The sequence below is a fragment of the Moschus berezovskii genome, chromosome 23 (assembly GCF_049115385.1).
Source record: "Moschus berezovskii isolate FMDL1 chromosome 23, NW_MosBer_1.0, whole genome shotgun sequence".
Lineage (NCBI taxonomy): Eukaryota > Metazoa > Chordata > Mammalia > Artiodactyla > Moschidae > Moschus > Moschus berezovskii.
Window position 1 is genome coordinate 40,903,445 of NC_142482.1, and position 21,479 is coordinate 40,924,923.

Sequence of the window (21,479 nt, forward strand, 5' to 3'; positions counted from 1 at the left end):
TTTTGTAAGAACATTCTTTAATAACAATGTTTGTAACAATGATTGTAATTTCGGAGACAGCTCTCTTCTCATAGCTAAAGTTCTGACTGCCAAATTCTGGAAAGAAGCTGGCTATTAAAGAATTTAATAGGAGAGTCCAACGCTAGACTGGTTTTCCAAAATATTTCAGTTTAAAAGTATAGGTTTAGAGTATAGATTGCCGGATTTTATCTCAGAAGCCTGGCAAATTCTCACCCTATACTCTTAGGTATTTTATAGCCCCTGAGGGCTCATCTGACTTCCGCTCTTGTCACTGGGTCTGTCCCATAAAACTCCGAACTCCCTAGTAACTCTGTGACGTGTATTACTTACTTCCATAAAAATGTTTTAAAATTCTTTTGCCATATTTGTTGGTACATTCTATAGAGTTAAATTTTTGAGTTGTCTGTGTTATAAAAATATGTAGACATCAGAAGAAGTAAACTCTTAAAGTCAGAGGTATTTGTTGCAGAATATTAAAAGAAAAATATGGGAAATTTTTATGGAGAGCCCTCATGGTCAAAATGTTTTTAGAAATAAAGAGAAATCACATTTAAATCCAAGGATGGAAGATGAAAACTGTACTAAAAATAATATAAATAATTGTATTTAATACAATATTTAATATAAATAATCACATAGATTTTTATGCAATTTATAAGATTTACATATGTGCAAATGGATCATAACTGAGTATCCTTGGAAATCATCCAAAAACTTGCTCTTAAGAGAAATGAACATGGTTACAACACAATCTAGTAGCTCAAGGCATGTATTAGATGCATTTCCTTGGATTTGAACATCTTGTCCTCAGGGAGGTGTTATGATCTATGAGGGATAAATAACTACTCAAACAGTAGCTATAATATGACAAAAAGTGGAGAACTGTGCTGCTGCTACGACTTAACTTACAGTATCAGAAGAATAGGTTCTGGGGCACTGATGTATGGTATGGTGACTATAGTTAATAATACTATATTGTATACTTGATACTTGCTGAGAGTACTGTAGATCTTAAGTGTTCTTACCATACACATACACAAATGATAACTATTTGAGGTAATGGAATATGTTTCTTAACTTGATTATGGTAATCATTTCACAAAGGACACATATATCAAATCATATTATATACTTTATATACAATTTTATTTGTCAGTTTTCTCTCTTAAAAGCTGAGGGGGAGAAAGACTGTGAAAATTCTACAGTCAGGGTATAGTAGTGATGTTCACTAATGACAAAGATGTGTTTTACCAGATATACGCATTTTACCAAAAACTATCCAATTCATTGTTGACCAAAACATAATACACTGTGGTTATTATTTATGTGTGTGTACAGTAACTAAGAATGGAAATAATCTGAACATGTAAAAATAACCACCTAACAATTATGCTACAGAAATAGGTAGGAATTATATGCAGGCATTAGAGATTATTATTTAAAAGTGTGAGTATTAATATAGAAAGAAATTAATGATTTATTAAGCATTAAAGCAAGTTAATAGCAATCTGTATAAATTTAAAAGTATGTTTATTAATCTAGAAAAAATTAATGATTTATTAAGCCTTAAAGCAAGTTAATGGGAATCTATATGGCACTAACATTTTGTTTTATAAGTTTGAAAAGATCAAAAATTTGACAACTTACATGTAAAAGAATCAGACTATTACATCTAATCACACCATATGCAGAATTAAACATAGTGGATTAAAGTCCTAAATGTAAGACCAGAAAGCATAAAACTCCTAGAAGAGAACATAGGCAGTAAGGTCCTTGACATCACTCTTGACAATAATTTTTGGATAGACTCCAAAGGAATGGCAACAAAAGCAAAAATAAACCAATGAGATTACATCAAATTTAAAAGTTTCTGCACAGTGAAGGAAACCACAAACAAAATAAAAAGGCAACTACAGAATGGGAAAAGATATTTGTAAATAATATACCCAATGGTTTATCCAAATAATATCCAAAATATACAAAGAACACAAGCAACTCAATAACAAAAAAATCAAACAATCCAATTGAAAAATAGGTAGTTCTAAATAGACATTCTTCTGAAGAAGACATTCAAATGGCCAACAGACACATGAGAAGACATCCAATTGGTTTAATCATTAATCACTGTTTCTGCTGCTGCTGTTTGGTCATTAGGTCATGTCCAACTCTGTGATCCCATGGCTGTAGCCTGCCAGGCTCACCTGTCCATAGGCTTTCCCAGGTAAAAATACTGAAGGGGTTGTCACGTCCTTCCCCAGGGGATCTTCCCGACCCAGGGATCGAACCCTTATCTCCTGCTTGGCAGGTGGACTTCTTACCACTAAGCCACCTGGGAAGCCCTCCACTAATAATTCAGTTCAGTTCAGTCGCTCAGTTGTGTCCGACTCTCTGTGACCCCATGAATCACAGCATGCCAGGCCTCCCTGTCTATCACCAACTCCCGGAGTTCACTCAAACTCATGTCCACAGAGTCGATGATGCCATCCAGCCATCTCATTCTCTGTCGTCCCCTTCTCCTCTCGCCCCCAACCTTTCCTAACATCAGAGTCTTTTCCAGTGAGTCAATTTTTCGCATGAGGTGGCCAAAGTATTGGAGTTTCAGCTTTAGCATCAGTCCTTCCAAACTGCAAATCAAAACCACAGTATCACTTCACATCTGTCAGAGAGGCTATTTTCAAAAGAACAGGAAATAACAAGTTTTGGCAAGAATGTAGAGTAAAGGAAACAAAAGAGCACTATTTATGGGAATGAAAACCAATGCAGATGCTATAGAAAATTGTATAGCAGTATCTCAAAAAATTAACAGCAGAACTATCATATGATCCAGCAATTCAAAATACTGGTATTTATCTGGAGAGAATGAAAACACTAATTCAAAAAGATATATGCACCCATATGTTCATTGCAGCATTGTTTACAACAGCCAAGATACAGAAACAACTTATGTCCTTTGATAGATAAACACATAAAGATGTGGTATTTATATACAATGAAATTCTGCCCAGCTATAAAAGAATTATGACACCTCTGCATTTGCAGCAACATGGATGGACCTTAATAGTATTATGCTATGGAAATAAGTCACACAGAGAAAGACAAATACCATATGATTTCACTTATGTGTGGAATCAAAATAAAACAAATAAAGCAAAGCTCATAGATATAGACGGAGAAGGCAATGGCAAGCCACTCCAGTACTCTTGCCTAGAAAATCCCATGGACGGAGGAGCCTGGTAGGCTGCAGTCCATGGGGTCGCTAAGAGTCGGACACAACTGAGCGACTTCACTTTCACTTTTCACTTTCACACATTGGAGAAGGAAATGGCAACCCACTCCAGTGTTCTTGCCTGGAGAATCCCAGGGACGGGGGAGCCTGGTGGGCTTCTGTCTATGGGGTCACACGGAGTCGGAGACGACTGAAGTGACTTAGCAGCAGCAGCAGCATAGATATAGAGAACATATTGGTGATTGCCAGAGGGGAGGAGCATTAGCAGTGGGTAAAATGCATAAAGGAGATCAAGAGGTAACAAACTTCCAGATATAAAATAAATTATGCCACAGGAATAAAATGTGTGGCATGTGGACTATAATCAATAACATTGCATGGAGAAACTAGAATTTGCTAAGAAAGTAAAACCTAAAAGCTTCTGGGCTTCCCTTGTGTTCCAGTAGTTAAGAATCCACCTTGCAATGCAAGGGACACAGTTCCAATCCCTGGTCCAGGAAGAGTCCACATGCCATGGAGCAACTAAGCCTGTGCACCACAACTATTAAGCCAGTGCACCTAGAACCTGTGCTCTGATGTAAAAGAAGCCACCTCAATGAGAAGCCTGCACATCATAACTAGAATAGCATCTGCTCACTGTAACTAGGGAAAGCCTATGCATAGCAACAAAGACCCAACACAACCAAAAAATAAATAAATCACTATCCAAACGTCTACATGCAATAAATGCTGGAGAGGGTGTGGAGAGAAGGGAACCCTCTTACACTGTTGGTGGGAATGCAAACTAGTACAGCCACTCTGGAGAACAGTGTGGAGATTCCTCAAAAAACTGGAAATAGAACTGCCATATGATCCAGCAATCGCACTCCTGGGCATACACACTGAGGAAACCAGAATTGAAAGAGGGGGATTCATTGCAGCACTGTTTATAATAGCCAGGACATGGAAGCAACCTAGATGTCCATCTGCAGACGAATGGATAGGAAAGCTTTGGTACACATACACAATGGAGTATTATTCAGCCATTAAAAAGAATGCATTTGAACCAGTTCTAATGAGGTGGATGAAACTAGAGCCTATTATACAGAGTGAAGTAAGCCAGAAAGAAAAACACCAATACAATATACTAATGCATATATATGGAATTTAGAAAGATGCAAATGACAACCCTGTATACGAGACAGCAAAAGAGACACAGATGTATAGAACAGTCTTTGGGACTCTGTGGGAGAGGGTGAGGGTGGGATGATTTGGGAGAATGGCATTGAAACATGTATATTATCATCTGTGAAATGAATCACCAGTTCAGGGTCGATGCATGTTACAGGATGCTCTGGGCTGGTATGCAGGGATGACCCAGAGGGAGGATAAGGGGAAGAGGGAGGTGGGAGCGGGGTTCAGGAGGGGGAACTCATGTACACCTGGGGCGGATTCATGTCAATGTATGGCAAAACCAACCAACATAATATTGTAAAATAATTAGCCTCCAATAAAAATAAAATAATAAATCAATAAATCTTAAAAGAAAAACTTCCATCAGAAAGAAAAAAATTTGCAACTTTCTATAATGACCAATGGTAACTAGATTTACTGTGATCCTTTCCCACTATATGCATGTTAAGTCACTTCAGTAGTGTCTGGCTCTTTGCAACCCTATGAACTGTAGCCCACCAGGTTTCTCTGTCCATGGGATTCTTCAGGCAAGAATACTGGAGTGGGTTGCCATGTCCTCCTCCAGCGGATCTTCCTGATACAAGGGTCGAGTCATTATGTTGTATACCCGAAAATAATGTAATATTGTATGCCTATCATGCTTCAACTTTAAAAATTCATGACATGGAAACAATGTGACCAACAAGGGATTAATCTCCAAAATTTGCAAACAGCTCATATGGCTCAATATCAAAAAAACAAACAACCCAACCAAAAAACTCAGCAGAAGGCCTAAATAGACATTTATCAAAAGAAGACATACAAATGGCCAAGAGGCACAAGAAAAGATGCTCAGCATCACTGTTTTAGAGGAATGCAAATCAAAACTACAATGAGCTATTACCTCACATGAGTCAGAATGGCTATTATCAAAAAGCATATACACATTAAATGCTGGCGAGGGTGTGGAGAAAAGGAAACCTTCTTACAATGTTGCTGGGAATGTAAATTGGTACAGACACTAAGAACAGAATGGAGATTCCTTAAAAAACTAAAAATCCAGCAATCCCACTCCTCAACATATATCCAGAGAAAACCATGGCTTGAAAGGATGAAAGGACACATGCACCCCAATATTCATTGCAATGCTGTTTACAATAGCCAAGACATGGAAGCAATCGAAATGTCAATTGACACACAAATGGATAAAGAAGATGTGGTACATATATACAGTGGAATATTACTCAGCCATTAAAAAGAATGAAATGTCATTTTCAGTAACATAGATGGACCTGAAAATTATCATCTTAAATGACATAAGTCAGGATTAAGGCAAGTAACATGAAATATTTCACATGAAAATATGAAATAATAATTCCATTGTGAAAGAAGAGCCCTGTAAACTATGGAGGATGTTGGGGAAATGTTTTATCCTTCTTATAAATTTAAATTGCACTGTCTTAGAAAATTAATGGATGCTTTGGAAAGTTGTGACTATGTGTCTGTGTCAATAGTTACCTGCTGAACAATCAGGAGAATAAAAAGGCAAGTGTATAGTTCATTAAAAAATGACATAATTCAGACAGAGAAAGACAAGTATCATATGATACTACTTACATGGGGGAATCTTTTTAAAAAAAGATACAAAGGAACTTATTTACAAAGTACAGACAGACTCCCAGACTTAGAAAACAAACTTATGGTTACCAAAGGGGAGAGGAGGGAGGGAAGGATAAATTAAGAGCTTGGGATGAACACACACACTACTATATATAAAATAGATAACTAATAAGGATCTACTGGATAACATACAGAACGCTACTCTGCAATATTGGAAAAGAATCTGAAAAAGAACAGATGTATGTATATTATAGCTGATTCACTTTGCTGTACAGCAGAAACTAACACAACATTGTAAATCAACTATACTCCAATAAAAATTCATTTTAAAAAAACCTATGACAAAAAACAAAATAGAACAAACCTAACAATAGAAGAGATTTGCTACCATCCTCATTTCAGTAGGGAATTAATTATACACAAGAAGCATTTCCATAGAGATCCCTGTCCCAAGGAAATTTCTCTGCTAACTCATCTGGGATAAGCATAAATGGATTGTTTAAAAACAATGCTCAAGTCTTAGGAATATAATAAAATTACACACTCACAAAGCATTCTTGAAATTATCCATACTGTCTTCCTAATCTTGGCTTTTTTCTTTCTGGCAGCATTGTATCAAATTGTAAACTCACACTTCTGAAGCTAATTCTTAAATAGTCAACTGCATACTACACTTTATCTCTTTGAAAATTTGAAAAGTTCAAGTGTGTTCCTTCCTAAATCTTTTTTTATTAAGTGGTACTTATCTAAATAAGGTAAGTAAAAAAGACACTTATTTTTTAAACTATGTATTCTTAAGGAGGATTGTAATCCATGTACATCACAATACCTAACATATGTAGGGAAAACAGACAGCATTTCATTTCTGGGAGACATTTTGAAACTTTGGAAATAACTAGTTTGGTGCCTCTTATAGAGAGCAACTAGATTTCTCTTTGTAATCAGTCTTTCTCATTCTCTCACTTAAACCAAACTTAAATGCGTGTAAATTTTAATAAACAGTATAGCTGACAGATAATAAATACGTGAATGAAATGTGAAGTTTTCATTCAATCAAGTGAATATTTTTAATACATAGTCAAAATTTGATGAATTGACTTGTCCACAAATTTCATCCAGATGTTTTAAAGTCAGATTAAGAACTTTTCTTTCTTCTCTAGTATTTTCCTACACATAAATTAATAATCACTGTAAATATAATAAAATATTCTGTGATGAAAATTATGTACAAAAAGATACACTAGGATGAAAATGTTAGTGGAGATACAAAGGAAAAATCAAAAGAAATAGTCCAAATGCTTTATTAAAGTGACTTTAAACATTCATGGATAAATAGATCCCTATATAGTTGAATAGTGATAAAACTCACTGGAAGTAGATCAAAAAGTAGGATTAAAAAGTCATGGAATCCAAGAGTTAACAGTAATGAAATATGAGAATGGCATGGAAAAGATTAGAGATCTAGTATACAATCCCAGAGCTTAATTGTACATCTTGGAAACTTGAAATCCTGAATCTATAGTCTTATAATCTGTCTACCTCATTGAAGGAATTCTCACTTTTTGATCTTTAGAACCTCCCTAGTCATTATTAGACATTAGTGATGAATGATTAATAATATCTTGAAATATGGGTTCTAAAATTTCCTTTGTCAGAGGACTTGGGAATAGTTGCTGCTGCTGCTGCTAAGTCACTTCAGTCGTGTCCGACTCTGTGTGACCCCATAGACGGCAGCCCATCAGGCTCCCCCGTCCCTGGGATTCTCCAGGCAAGAACACTGGAGTGGGCTGCCATTTCCTTCTCCAATGTGTGAAAGTGAAAAGGGAAAGTGAAGTCGCTCAGTCATGTCTGACTCGTAGCGACCACATGGACTGCAGCCTACCAGACTCCTCCGTCCGATGGGATTTTCTAGGCAAGAGTACTGGAGTGGCTTGCCGTTGCCTTCTCCGTGGGAATAGTTACTAGATGATTTAATAGGTATAAAATGCTTCCTGTAGAGTTTGGCACACAGGGCTCATTAAGTATTACTTGAAACTATTGTTTTATTTTTGTATTACACACATCTGACCTAGGGATAGTGTGGAATCGAAGAGTCATAATGACATCTTAACCTTGAGTGGCTTCATGTGACACCTCACAGGGAGGCTTTGAGGATTTAATGAAATAGAGAATGTGAAAACTGCCTTGCAACCCTATAAATGTAATCTGTTGTCCCTAAACCAATAATTAACTGTCAGGGTAACTCAGAATTTTGCCACCAGGATACATGACTCTAACTTCCCATCTGAATCTCTCTCATTTGACAGATTACAGACTTCATGAAACATGCTTCATGAAACTAAAGGAAAAGTATTTAAAAATCTCATTACATTATTAATTTTCTCAAAGTATTGCTTTACTCAGCTAGCTGATTTTTGTTGTTACACTATGCCTCTTACCTTAAAAAAAAAATTAAAGGAATATAGCCTCAGGATGTAAAATAATTTATAGTTATGAATAAGTCTCTGATGCTAAATTATAATAGAGAATTTTCTCCTGATCCAGATTCCTGGACATAAAGGTTGCATTTGTTGCTAAATACAATTAAGTAAATCATTGATAACTGTCCAAAGTCTCATAAAAACATGACAAGCTCACTTAATAAAGAAAAATTCTTATAAGACAGATAATTAAAATTTAAAATAAAAAGTCAAATGCCCAGTTTGAATGAAGTAATTATACAAGAAAATTTACATACCAAAACAAATTTTTGAGTATGAGAAAACATACTAAATTTTCATAGCTAAATTCTCTCAGTTTATACTTCAGGAAACTGACATGAAAGTGTTTACATTCCTTGCTCAATTATAATTATGAAGATGGATTTTAATAAAACCAGGCTTCATAGTCCCCATGGGGATGATACAAATTATTCAGCTATAATAATATACCTGAATCTGGAAAGGCTATCTTGATAAGTCTTACAGTACCAGGTTTTGTCTGACTCCTTCTTTTGCTATTGTTACCTCAATATTTTTATTCTTCTTAATATTTCAGTACTAGCTTGTATTAATAGCATAGTGTTTTCATAAAACAACTATCTGATTCCTAGGCCCCAAGCCACATCTATTCTATCAGACACCTGGATGTAGAAACCAATAAACTTTAATTGCCTCTTCAGCTAATATTTATGCAAAAAAAGTATGAAAATCATTACTTTGGAGTATCTGAAACAGTCATTTCTTGGCATTTAATCCTACCAGTGGCTCAGCGATAAAGAATCTGCCTACAATGCAGGAGACCTGGGTTTGATCTCTGGGTTGGGAAGATCCCCTGGAGGAGGGCACGGCCACCCACTCTGGTATTCTTGCCTGGAAAATCCCAAGATCAGAGAATCCTGGTGGGCTACAATCCACAAGGTCGCAAGGAGTCAGACATGACTGAGTGACTGAACAACAACAACTACATCCTAAGGATATAGTTATTGTCATCTTTATTATACACAGCAGGAAATTCAGTTTCAGAAATGTTGGGTTACTTGCTTAAGGTGATTACCTTTGTTTTCTAATGTCATGAAAAGCAATTAAGTCACCTGGTGTCACATATTTTAAGTTATCACCTCTACCATCTTCTGTAACCAGATGCTTAACTGTGCACACTGCATAACTGTGTTTTGTCATTTCTCAAAACCTTTCTACCTTCCCTGCCACTTCCCTGCCATAGGTGAAACAAACTGAAAATAATGGATCTGATTAACAAAAGCCATCCCAAAGAGTTTATTCTACTAGGCTTTGCTGACCGTCCTTGGCTAGAGCTTCCTCTATTCATTATTCTGCTTATAACATACCCCATGGCCATGATGGGAAACATAGCCATCATTCTGGTGTCCAAGTTAGACCCCCGTCTGCACAGCCCCATGTATTTCTTCCTCACCAACCTCTCCTTTTTGGACATGTGCTACACCACAACCACTGTTCCTCAGATGCTCTTTAACCTGGGAACGTCTAAAACAATCAGCTATATGAGGTGTGCAGTTCAGCTTTATTTCTTCCACATGACGGCAGGCACAGAATGTCTGCTTTTGGCTGTTATGTCTTTTGATCGCTATGTGGCCATCTGCAAGCCTCTACACTACACCTGCATCATGAATCAGCGCATCTGTATCTTATTAGTGGCCACCGTGTGGCTAAGTGGAATGATCTATGCTGTCTCAGAGGCCACTCTTACATTACAGTTATCACTGTGTGGTCACAATACCCTGGACCACTTGATGTGTGAGATTCCTGTTCTGATAAAGACTGCCTGTGGCGAAAAGGGTGCTAATGAGCTCACACTCTCTGTGGCATGCATTTTTTTCTTAGCTGTGCCACTATGCTTAATTCTTGTTTCCTATGCTTGTATTGGGCATGCTGTATTTAAGATTAAATCTTTAGGGGCAAGGCAAAAAGCCTTTGGGACGTGTTCCTCCCATCTCATTGTAGTTTTCTTATTTTATGGCCCAGCCATTAGCATGTACCTTCAGCCCCCCTCTTCCATCTCAAGAGACCAGCCCAAGTTCATGGCTCTCTTCTATGGAGTGGTGACTCCTGCACTCAACCCTTTCATCTACACTCTGAGGAATAAAGATGTAAAAGGGGCACTGGGCAACCTCATGAGAAGCATTTTCACTTCCAAGTGAGAGTTGGCAGACATCAAATGAAATTATTTAACCATTAGGTTAGGTATATAGAGGTTTCTTTAATATCTCATTCTTGTCTCCCACTTCCTCAGTTCATGTTAGATGTTCTTTTTGCAAAGAAAATGGTGTTAGGCAAGGGTGATATCTGGCTAATATGCACCAGTAACATCACCCTTTTATTAGTGCAATCTACTAAATATAGTTCTATTATGATGGGTAGATATTGCAATCATAACTGTACTAAGAAGTAAAAGAAAAGAAGGCAATAATATAAATTATAAACTTATTTGTTCAAGCTAATTATCACAGCAAGCATTCACCAGTGAACTTCCTTGATTGAGTCACCTAAGAAACATCCCAACACTCTACAAGATTCAGTTCAGTTCAGTTCAGTCGCTCAGTCATGTCCAACTCTTTGTGACCCCATGAATCACAGCACGCCAGGCCTCCCTGTCCATCACCAACTCCCAGAGTTCACTCAAACTCATGTCCATCGAGTCGGTGATGACACCCAGCCATCTCATTCTCTGTCGTCCCCTTCTCCTCCTGCCCCCAATCCCTTCCAGCATCAGAGTCTTTTCCACTGAGTCAACTCTTCGCATGAGGTGGCCAAAGTATTGGAGTTTCAGCTTTAGCATCAGTCCTTCCAATGAACACCCAGGACTGATCTCCTTTAGAATGGACTGGTTGGATCTCCTTGCAGTCCAAGGGACTCTCAAGAGTCTTCTCCAACACCACAGTTCAAAAACATCAATTCTTTAGCACTCAGCTTTCTTCACAGTCCAACTCTCACATCCATAAATGACCACTGGAAAAACCATAGCCTTGACTAGACGGACCTTGGTTGGCAAAGTAATGTCTCTGCTTTTTAATATGCTATCTAGGTTGGTCATAACTTTCCTTCCAAGGAGTAAGCGTCTTTTAATTTCATGGCTGCAATCAGCATCTGCAGTGATTTTGGAGCCCAAAAAAATAAAGTCTGACACTGTTTCCACTGTTTCCCCATCTATTTGCCATGAAGTGATGGGACCAGATGCCATGATCTTAGTTTTTTGAATGTTGAGCTTTAAGCCAACTTTTTCACTCTCGTCTTTCACTTTCATCAGGAGGCTTTATCTGCATATCTGAGGTTATTGATATTTCTCTCAGCAATCTTGATTCCAGCCTGTGCTTCTTCCAGCCCAGCGTTCCTCATGATGTACTCTGCATATAAGTTAAATAAGCAGGGTGACAATATACAGCCTTGACGTACTCCTTTTCCTATTTGGAACCAGTCTGTTGTTCCATGTCCAGTTCTAACTGTTGTTTCCTGACCTGCATATATGTTTCTCAAGAGGCAGGTCAGGTGGTCTGGTATTCCCATCTCTTTCAGAATTGTCTACAGTTTTTTGTGATCCACACAGTCAAAGGTTTTGGCATAGTCAATAAAGCAGAAATAGATGTTTTTCTGGAACTCTCTTGCTTTTTTGATGATCCAGGGAATGTTGGCAATTTGATCTCTGGTTCCTCTGCCTTTTCTAAAACCAGCTTGAACATCCGGAAGTTCATAGTTCACATATTGCTGAAGCCTGGATTGGCCATGTCTAAATGGGAACATGGCACCACTGTGAGGCACTCAATACCTTAAATCAACCATGAGTCTCATAAGTTTATCAGCTTCAACTTAGGTAGATGCTACTACTTCTTTAAAAACACATTGTGACTCTTGTTTAGCAAACAATTGAACAGTGTTTTTATTTTGCCTAAAAAAATGTATCATTAAATATTAAAATAAATAAAATATATGGGAAATGCATTGGTAAGTTTCTTAACATTCCTTTTAAATATCATAAGCATGAGCTTTCTGAATCAATGAGAGGAAAATGTACTGATATTAATAATGAACCACAAGGTGGAAACATATGGGGGTAGCCTGAAATGCCTTTTGAAACTGTGCAAGAATCATTATAAGAAAGAAACAATTTGTATTTCTAGACTGGAAAGCTTCTTGATTACTTCAAACAATATAAGTATATCTTTGATGCTCAGAATCTGTATCATTAAAAGTTAAAACTGCTAAACTTAGTTCCAGGACTCACACCCAGCTTAACACTTTGTCACAAAGTTAGTTATGCATTTTAAAGCAAATTAAATGTTTTTGTAATTATTCAGTATAGATTTAATATGATGAGAAATACAGCTTTGTAATGAAGAAATTAACAAGCAAGAAAAATAACAGTGATGTGAAATTTTCTGGCATGTGTTCTGGTATGATCAAAATTTAAGCAAACTATTGGATGGATAATTGCATGTTATCCTGAATAAGAATCAATTGGAACTCATATATAATTTTTTATAAAGAACAGACCTTCCAGCGCTTGGTCGAGTTCTTAAACTAAATAGATTTTTTTGGTATGTCTAGTTAGGAAAAGTTCTAAATAACTTTAAAATTTGACTGATGGTTGAATGCCAAAAAAAGATTTTAAATTTTACACATACACAGAGAGAGAGCAATGAAATTTAAAATTTTGTGACGTTAAATGATATCTCTGATAATTTTTACTAAATATATCCTTTATCTAGTTCAGTTCAGTTCAGTCGCTCAGTCGTGTCCGACTCTCCGCGACCCCATGAATCACAGCACGCCAGGCCTCCCTGTCCATTACCAACTCCCAGAGTTCATTCAAACTCATGTCCACAGAGTCGGTGATGCCATCCAGCCATCTCATTCTCTGTCGTCCCCGTCTCCTCCCACCCCCAATCCCTCCCAGCATCAGACTCTTTTCCAGTGAGTCAACTCATCGCATGAGGTGGCCAAAGTATTGGAGTTTCAGCTTTAGCATCAGTCCTTCCAATGAACACCCAGGATTGATCTCCTCTAGAATACACTGGTTGGATCTCCTTGCAGTCCAAGGGACTCTCAAGAGTCTTCTCCAGCACCACATTTCAAAAGCATCAATTCTTCGGCAATCAGCTTTCTTCACAGTCCAACTCTCACATCCATACATGACCACGGGAAAAACCATAGCCTTGACTAGACGGACCTTGGTTGGCAAAGTAATGTCTCTGCTTTTTAATATTATCAAGGTTGGTCATAACTTTCTTTCCAAGGAGTAAGCGTCTTTTAATTTCATGGCTGCAATCAGCATCTGCAGTGATTTTGGAGCCCAAAAAAATAAAGTCTGACACTGTTTCCACCGTTTCCCCATCTATTTGCCATGAAGTGATGGGACCAGATGCCATGATCTTTGTTTTTTGAATGTTGAGCTCTTAGCCTTAAACACATAGGAATGTGGTAATATTTAGTTTGGAGGGCAAAACCCAGTAAAATTTGTATCATAAGCTTAGCTATAAAGACTGCTTTAGAGTTGTTCGGATTGCTTCCTTAAATTATCTACTACCTTCTAGGCCTGTAAACATGACTCATTTCAGAATTGTGAGTGTTTTCCAGGCTCCGAAATATCAGAACTTCCTAAAGAAAATGCATAACGATTTTAAGGATAAAGAACATTGAGCGTAGTGGTGGTGGGAAAGCCACAGATATATGCTGTTACTCTAAACTACTTCACAGTAGTCGTATATGTCCAGTAAATTCCAGCATGAAGAATATTCTCATTAGCCACTGAGAAGCTCTGTTGAAGGAAACACATTATATAAGACGGTTAGAGTGTACTCTATGCTTCATGTAAAAGCATGAGCAATCTCAAGATTGCCCTTTCAAGGAAGCTAATCAAAAAACTTTTCTTCTTGTCTCAGCCAAGCAAGTCTTTCCTGAAGAACAAAAGGAAGACAGCAAAATATTGTAACCCCTAGTTATAAAAATTCAGACATGTATTTGAGAAAGGCTTTAAGGGAGAAATCAAAAAGGCTTAACTATGATTTGCTTCACACTAGAGGTGTCCTCACAGAGAAGGCAATGGCAACCCACTCCAGTGTTCTTGCCTGGAGAATCCCAGGGACAGGGAGCCTGGTGGGCTGCCATCTAAGGGGTCACACAGAGTCGGACATGACTGAAATGACTTAGCAGCAGCAGCAGAGGTGTCCTCAAATCTGCATAGCATAGTAATTGCAAAGCCTGCTTGGTTGCTTCAGATAGTCTTCATTGCTTCTTAGGTTAAGCAGGTGTTCCATGTTCCTACCTACCAATACCTTGCCTATGACGACCATTACCTTATGAGCTATATAGCATTTTTACAACTATTTTCATCTCCTTTATACTTCTCACTGTTTTGAAAAATGAGAAATATAAGATGCTTACTGTGGCTGCATTATTTCATAGACCTTCTTAATTGATTCATAAAACTTATTTTCTTACTATTGATAATGGTATAATGAAGAAATAGAACAAAATTCCTCTCAATATTAGCTGCTTTCAAAAAAGAACAACAGTTTTGGAGAAATCATTTAAAGTATCTCATTATGTGTTTAATTAAACCAAAGAAAACAAATTTTTGAATTCTGAATTCTGCCTAAAAAACAAGAAATTAAAAGGTATGTTCTAGGAACTTCTCTGTGGGTCCCATGGTTAAGACTCCATGCTCTCAATGCAGGGGGCCCAGGTTCAATTCCTAGTCAAAACTAAATCCCACACGCTGCAACTAAGAGCCCACACACCACAACTAAGAGTTCACATGCCTCAACTAAAGATCCCATGTGCTGCAACTAAGACCTGGCTCAGCCAAAATAAGTAAATAAATAAAATACTTTTAAAAAGATATATTCTAGGTATTTTAAGATTATGAATATCATCTTTCCATAGGAACTACATCTGCTCTTTAATCAACTTTTAAAACAATTTCATACCTCATTTTCAATTAAGAAAAAGATACTTTTGTTTTATTAGGTTTGTGCCATTGGAAAAAATCTAATATTGAGTTCAATCTTGATTTTATATAGTTTTTCTCTCCACCAGAGTGATTGGTATTCAGGCAGTCTGTGTTTAATTCATATCTGCTACAATGAACTCTGTGACCTTGTGATAGTACATGCTCAATAAGTCCTTAGAGAGTGAGTAAATGAAAAAGTGGCCAATGAATGAATGGATGGATGGATGGATGGATGAATCATTGATGAAGAGATGCTCCATTGTACCATTAATGTCACAAGGATACAGGCTCACTCTCACCCTACTAGTCTCTTTACTGCCCCTCTTACATCTTTGTTTCTGAGGGTGTAGATTAGAGGGTTCAGACTAGGTGTGACAACAGTATAGAAGAGGGCAATGAACTTGCCCTGATCTTGAGACTTTCCTGATGGTGGCTGGAGGTATATGCACATGGCTGGAATGAAAAAAAGGAATACTACCATAAGATGCGCTCCACACGTCCCAAAGACTTTCTGGAGTCCAGTTGTTGACTGCATCCTCAGCACTGCCCAGGCAATGGCACCATAGGAGCTGAGAATGAGGATGAAAGTTATGAGAACAAAAATGGAGCTCGTGACCATGAGGGACAGCTCATTAGCATGGGTATCAACACATGACAGTCAAAGCAATGTTGGAACTTCACAAAGGAAATGGTCCACTTGGCGATGTCCACACAGAGGTACCCAAAAGGTAAAAAAGGAATGAAGTGCTGAGTTTGTGAACCCACTTACCCAAGAAGCCACAGCCAACAGATGACAGAAACGAGGGTGCATGAGGACAGTGTAATGTAGGGGTCTACACACAGCTGCATGACGGTCATAGGACATGACTACCAACAGCACACATTCAGTGTTTCCCAGTGCAAGGGAAAAATAAAGTTGAATCATGCAACCAGTGTAAGAGATGGTTTTTTCTGGACCCCAGAGGTTGACCAGCAACTGAGGGATGAAGCTGGTAGAGTAGCAGAGATCCAGAAAAGAGAGGTTTGAGAGGAAGAAGTACATGGGAGTGTGGAGATGGGAATCCAAGTATGACAAGATAATGATGAACAGGTTGCCTGTCAAAGTCATCAAGTAGAACATCAAGACAATCACAAAGAGAACTACTTCCAGATGAGGCCAGTTAGAACAACCCAGTAGAACAAAGTAGCCTTCAGAGCTTGCATTTATTTTTTCCATTATCATTCATTTCTTGTTACCGGATGAAAAAATCACATAGATTCAAAATAAAAGGAAAGTAAACTGCCAAAACAATCTTGAGGGAAAAGAAAAGAACTGTAGTTATAACCATCCCAGGCCCCAGACTATACTATAAAGTTACAGTAATCAAAATATCATGGTATTGGCACAAAGACAGATAGGTCAATGCAACAGAATACAGAGCCCAGAAATAAACCCACACCTATGGCCAATTAAGGAGGCAAGATATACAGTGGAAAAATATAGTCTCTTCAGAAATTGGTGCTGAGAAAATTAGACAGTTACATGTAAAACAATAAAATTAGAACATTCAATCACACCATAAACAAACAATGGAAACCATAAAACTCCTAGAAGAGAACACAGGCCAAACACTCTTTGACATATATTGCAGCAATATTTTCCTGGATCAATTCCCTAAGGTAAAAGAAATAAAAGCAAAAATAAATGAGAACTAACTAAATTTAAAATCTTATATATAGCAAAGGAAACTATTGACAAAATGAAAATACAAGCTATGGAATGGGAGAAAATTTTTAAGAATAATGCAACTCACAAGGGGCTAATGTTCAAAATATACAAAGAGCTCATACAACTCCACATCAAAAAACAATCCAATCAACAACAACAACAAAAAAAAAAATGAGTACAAGACTTAAAGAGACATTTTTCCCAAGACATACAAAATGGCTAAAAAGCACATAAAAAGATGCTTGATATCACTAGTTATTAGAGAAATACAAAATAAAAAACAATGAGATAGCATATTACATCTGTCAGAATGTTTATTATCAAAAAGTCTACCAAAAAAAGTGTTGAGGATGTGGGGAAAGGGGAACACTTCTGTTAGTGGGAATGTAAGTTAGTGTAGAATGTAAGTTGTAGAACAGTAGGGAGGTTTCTCAAAAAACTAAAACTAAACCTACCGCCCATCCATTCCATTCCGTCGCTCAGTCGTGTCCGACTCTATGCGACCCCGTGGACTGTAGCCTACCAGGCTTCTCCGTCCATGGGATTCTCCAGGCAAGAATACTGGAGTGGGTTACTGTTTCCTTCTCCAGGGGATCTTCCCGACCCAGGGATCGTGGTCAATTACATCTTTCAACCCCTCTGAAGGCACACTCACACACACAAGCTGCTAAATGGTCATACCAGTAGAATACAGATCTTTGACCCATTGGGATCATACCAATGGTAGATTGGTTGGGGTTACCTGTAATTTGTTAACATGTATGACCTTAAATTCATGGGAATCCCAGGCTACACCTTCGTATCATCCCTGTAGATGTCAAGGACATAAATTAGTACCACAAATCCACTGAGTTCCATACCAATCACTCTCTCAAGGGTAATAACAGACATAGTTCATAAAGCACCCAGCCTTGTCTCATAATTACCAGGTTGATCATTTTTAGTATGATTTAACCGTTCCCAACATAGAGAAGGGCTTCCCTGGTGGCTCAGAGGTTAAAGCGTCTGCCTCCAATGCGGGAGACCCGGGTTCGATCCCTGGGTCGGGAAGATCCCCTGGAGAAGGAAACGGTAACCCATTCCAGTATTCTTGCCTGGAGAATCCCATGGACGGAGAAGCCTGGTAGGCTACAGTCCACGGGGTCGCAAAGAGTCGGACACGACTGAGCGACGGAACGGAACGGACGGAACATAGAGGAGCCTTTAAACTTAAAGGACCATAGCCTGGTGTTAACCATGTAGATCCTTTTTTATTGAGACTTAGCTCATCACTCCTATTGAGTTTATTTATTTTGTTTTCATCTTATTTTTATTTTTCTTTCTTTTTCTTTTTTTCTGATTGAGTTTAAATGACCCTAAGAGAAAACTTAAATCTATGGCCAGCCTCAGAGCAGCTATTTTTAATTGGCCAGGTGAGAGGACCCCATCTAGAATTATTATGAATAGATAGAACAGGACCAAACACTCATCTAAAACAAATTTCCTGGGGGGTATCCAATCACAGCCCTAAAGAACAGAAATCCACCAAGGTAACCTAAAAGTAATAGGCACAGGTAATTGGCCACAACCCAACAATTGGATTGAGTTTTAAACTAGCAAAGAATCATGTCCATGATAGAAAACATGTGATTGATAGGCATAGATCCAAGGAATCAATTCCACTCCTGGTTATATATCTAGAAAAATGAAAACAACCATTAAAAAAAAATGCATCTAAGTATTCACAGAAACACCATTTACAATAGCCAAAACAAGGAAGCAATCCCCATGCCCATCAACAGATGATTGGATTAAGAAGATATGGTGTATATACATATATATATATATAGTATCACTGATTCAATAGACATGAATTTGAGAAAGCTCCAGGAGATAATGGAGGACAGAGGAGCCTGAAATGCTGCAGTTGATGGGATTGCAGATTGAGATACAACTGAGCAACTGAACAACAATACAATACAATGAAATATTCAATTCAGTTCAGTTCAGTCGCTCAGTCGCGTCCGACTCTGTGACCCCATGAATCACAGCACACTAGGCCTCCTTGTCCATCACCAACTCCCGGAGTTCACTCAAACTCATGTCCATCAAGTCAGTGATGCCATCCAGCAATCTCATTCTCTGTCGTCCCCTTCTCCTCCTGCCCCCAATCCCTCCCAGCATCAGAGTCTTTTCCAGCGAGTCAATTCTTTGCAAGAGGTGGCCAAAGTATTGGAGTTTCAGCTTTAGCATCAGTCCTTTCAATGAACACCCAGGACCAATCTCCTCTAGAATGGACTGGTTGGATCTCCTTGCAGTCCAAGGGACTCTCAAGAGTCTTCTCCAACACCACTTACTCAGCCCTAAAAAAGGACAAAATACTGCCATTTGCAGCAATGTGGATGGCCCTAAATTATGTTATGCTTAGTGAGGTAAGTCAGTAAAAGACAAGTACTGTATGATATCACTGATGTCAAATTTTAAAATTAATGCAAATTAAGGTATTGCAAAAAAGAGAAAGACTCACAAGTATAGGAAAAAAACTGCGGCTACCAAAGGGGAAAGGGAGGGAAGAGGAACAAATTAAGGGCATGGGAGTAAAAAAATTCTATTATAAAATAGGTAAGCAACAAGGATATACTCCATAGCATAATGAAGTATAATCTGGAATAATAATAAACCACTATGCTGTATGCCTGAAACTAATATTGTAAATCAACTATACTTAAATAAAGAAAATGGAAAGCCTCCAAGAAATAAAGGGACACATGACAAAGAAATGGAAGCCAATTTTAAGGGCCTATGACTCTTGAAGGGCCAATTCTAAGACAATTGGGGTATTAAGGAAAACTATAATACTAATGAGCCAGAGGAAATAAGAATCCACATTCATACTGATAAATTTAAAAGAATAAATAAATAAAAGCTATTCTTGACATCAGTATCCTAACTAACAAATACAGAAGGAATAGTGAAGTTAGGAAAACTTAAATGGGTACTAAAAACTAGTGAATGAAAATATAATGAGAAATAGGATATTTACATAGTTTAAAATATCTCCCCACAAATTACTTCTTAATTACAAAATGAAAAGTAGACTTCACAACAGGAAACCCTGGTAGACATCACCATACTCAAGCAATATGTTAACATCACCAATGTTGAGACAAACCAACATCATGTGACTACTGTTATGATGCTCTGAACAGGACATAGTATCACTTCAGTCATATTACTGCCAGAAATGCACAGCCTGACTTTAATAATGAAGAAACCTGAGACAAACTCACACTAGGACAAGTTGGACAAAACAGTTGGCCTGCATTCTTCAAATGTCTAATTAAATGAAGACAAGAAAAGGCTAATGAATTAGTCCAGATAAAAGGAGGTCAAAGAGACATGATACCTAAGTGTGTGATTCTGGACTGGGAAAGAAACTGTTAACCACGTTATTGAGACAACTGGAGAAATATGAATATGGACTATGGGTATGATAATAATATTATATCCATATTAAATTTTCTTTTTTTAACTATACGGTGGTTATGTAAAATAATGTCTCTATTCTAAGGGGAAAACACTGAAGTATTTAGCATTAAAAAGACAGAATGTTTTCAAATTAGTCTCAAATATTCCAGAAAAAGAAATCATATACACAGATGATAGATGATGATAGATGGATGACAGATTGATACATATATATAAATGATAAATAGCTAGATAAATACAGAGATACATAGGTGATCAATAGATAATAGACAGGATAAATATTCCAGGCAGAATGTAAACTATTGCTCAATCTGGTTAAAAAGTTAATGGTAGTTATTTGTACCACTTTTGCTGAATTTCTTTGTTTGATATTTTATCAAATTAAAAATTTATAAAGTAAATAAAAAGTATTTTTACTTTTATATTTCATCCAGATATTTTCCTTGTTATAGAAAAATAACTTCTTAACAGTTGAATTCTCCCTCACCCCAGGGTGACATCTAGGTAAATAGTAACTTTAAAAATTCCTTACTTAGCTACAAAAGAAAATTATTGTGGAACAATAATCTTTTTCAACAAATAGTTTTAGCTTTCTTTTCAGCATTTTCATGCCATTTCCATTTATGTGATTATAGAAAACACAAAAATTACAATCCAAATAATCTTAAATATATAATAGATATGAGGATATGATGAACAATATCACATTTAGTTATAATTTTAAAATACACAGAATGAAAAACACTGAGCTTGAGTGAAATATTATTATAGAAAGAACTTTATCTTCTATTTTGCTTTCTTATACTCACAGCTTATTTCTAA

At 37.3% G+C, this 21,479-nt stretch overlaps 1 protein-coding gene and 1 pseudogene across 1 annotated transcript; one reads left to right on the forward strand and one right to left on the reverse strand.

Moving 5' to 3' along the window:
- Nucleotides 1–9,740: 9,740 nt before the first annotated feature.
- LOC129543454 (olfactory receptor 2B11-like) lies at nt 9,741–10,676 on the forward strand. Its single transcript, XM_055406563.2, has one exon. It carries the CDS (start codon nt 9,741–9,743, stop codon nt 10,674–10,676), a length of 936 nt encoding a protein of 311 aa, XP_055262538.2.
- Nucleotides 10,677–15,776: 5,100 nt separating this feature from the next.
- On the reverse strand, nt 15,777–16,707 carry LOC129543457 (olfactory receptor 2J3-like; annotated as a pseudogene).
- Nucleotides 16,708–21,479: the final 4,772 nt, after the last annotated feature.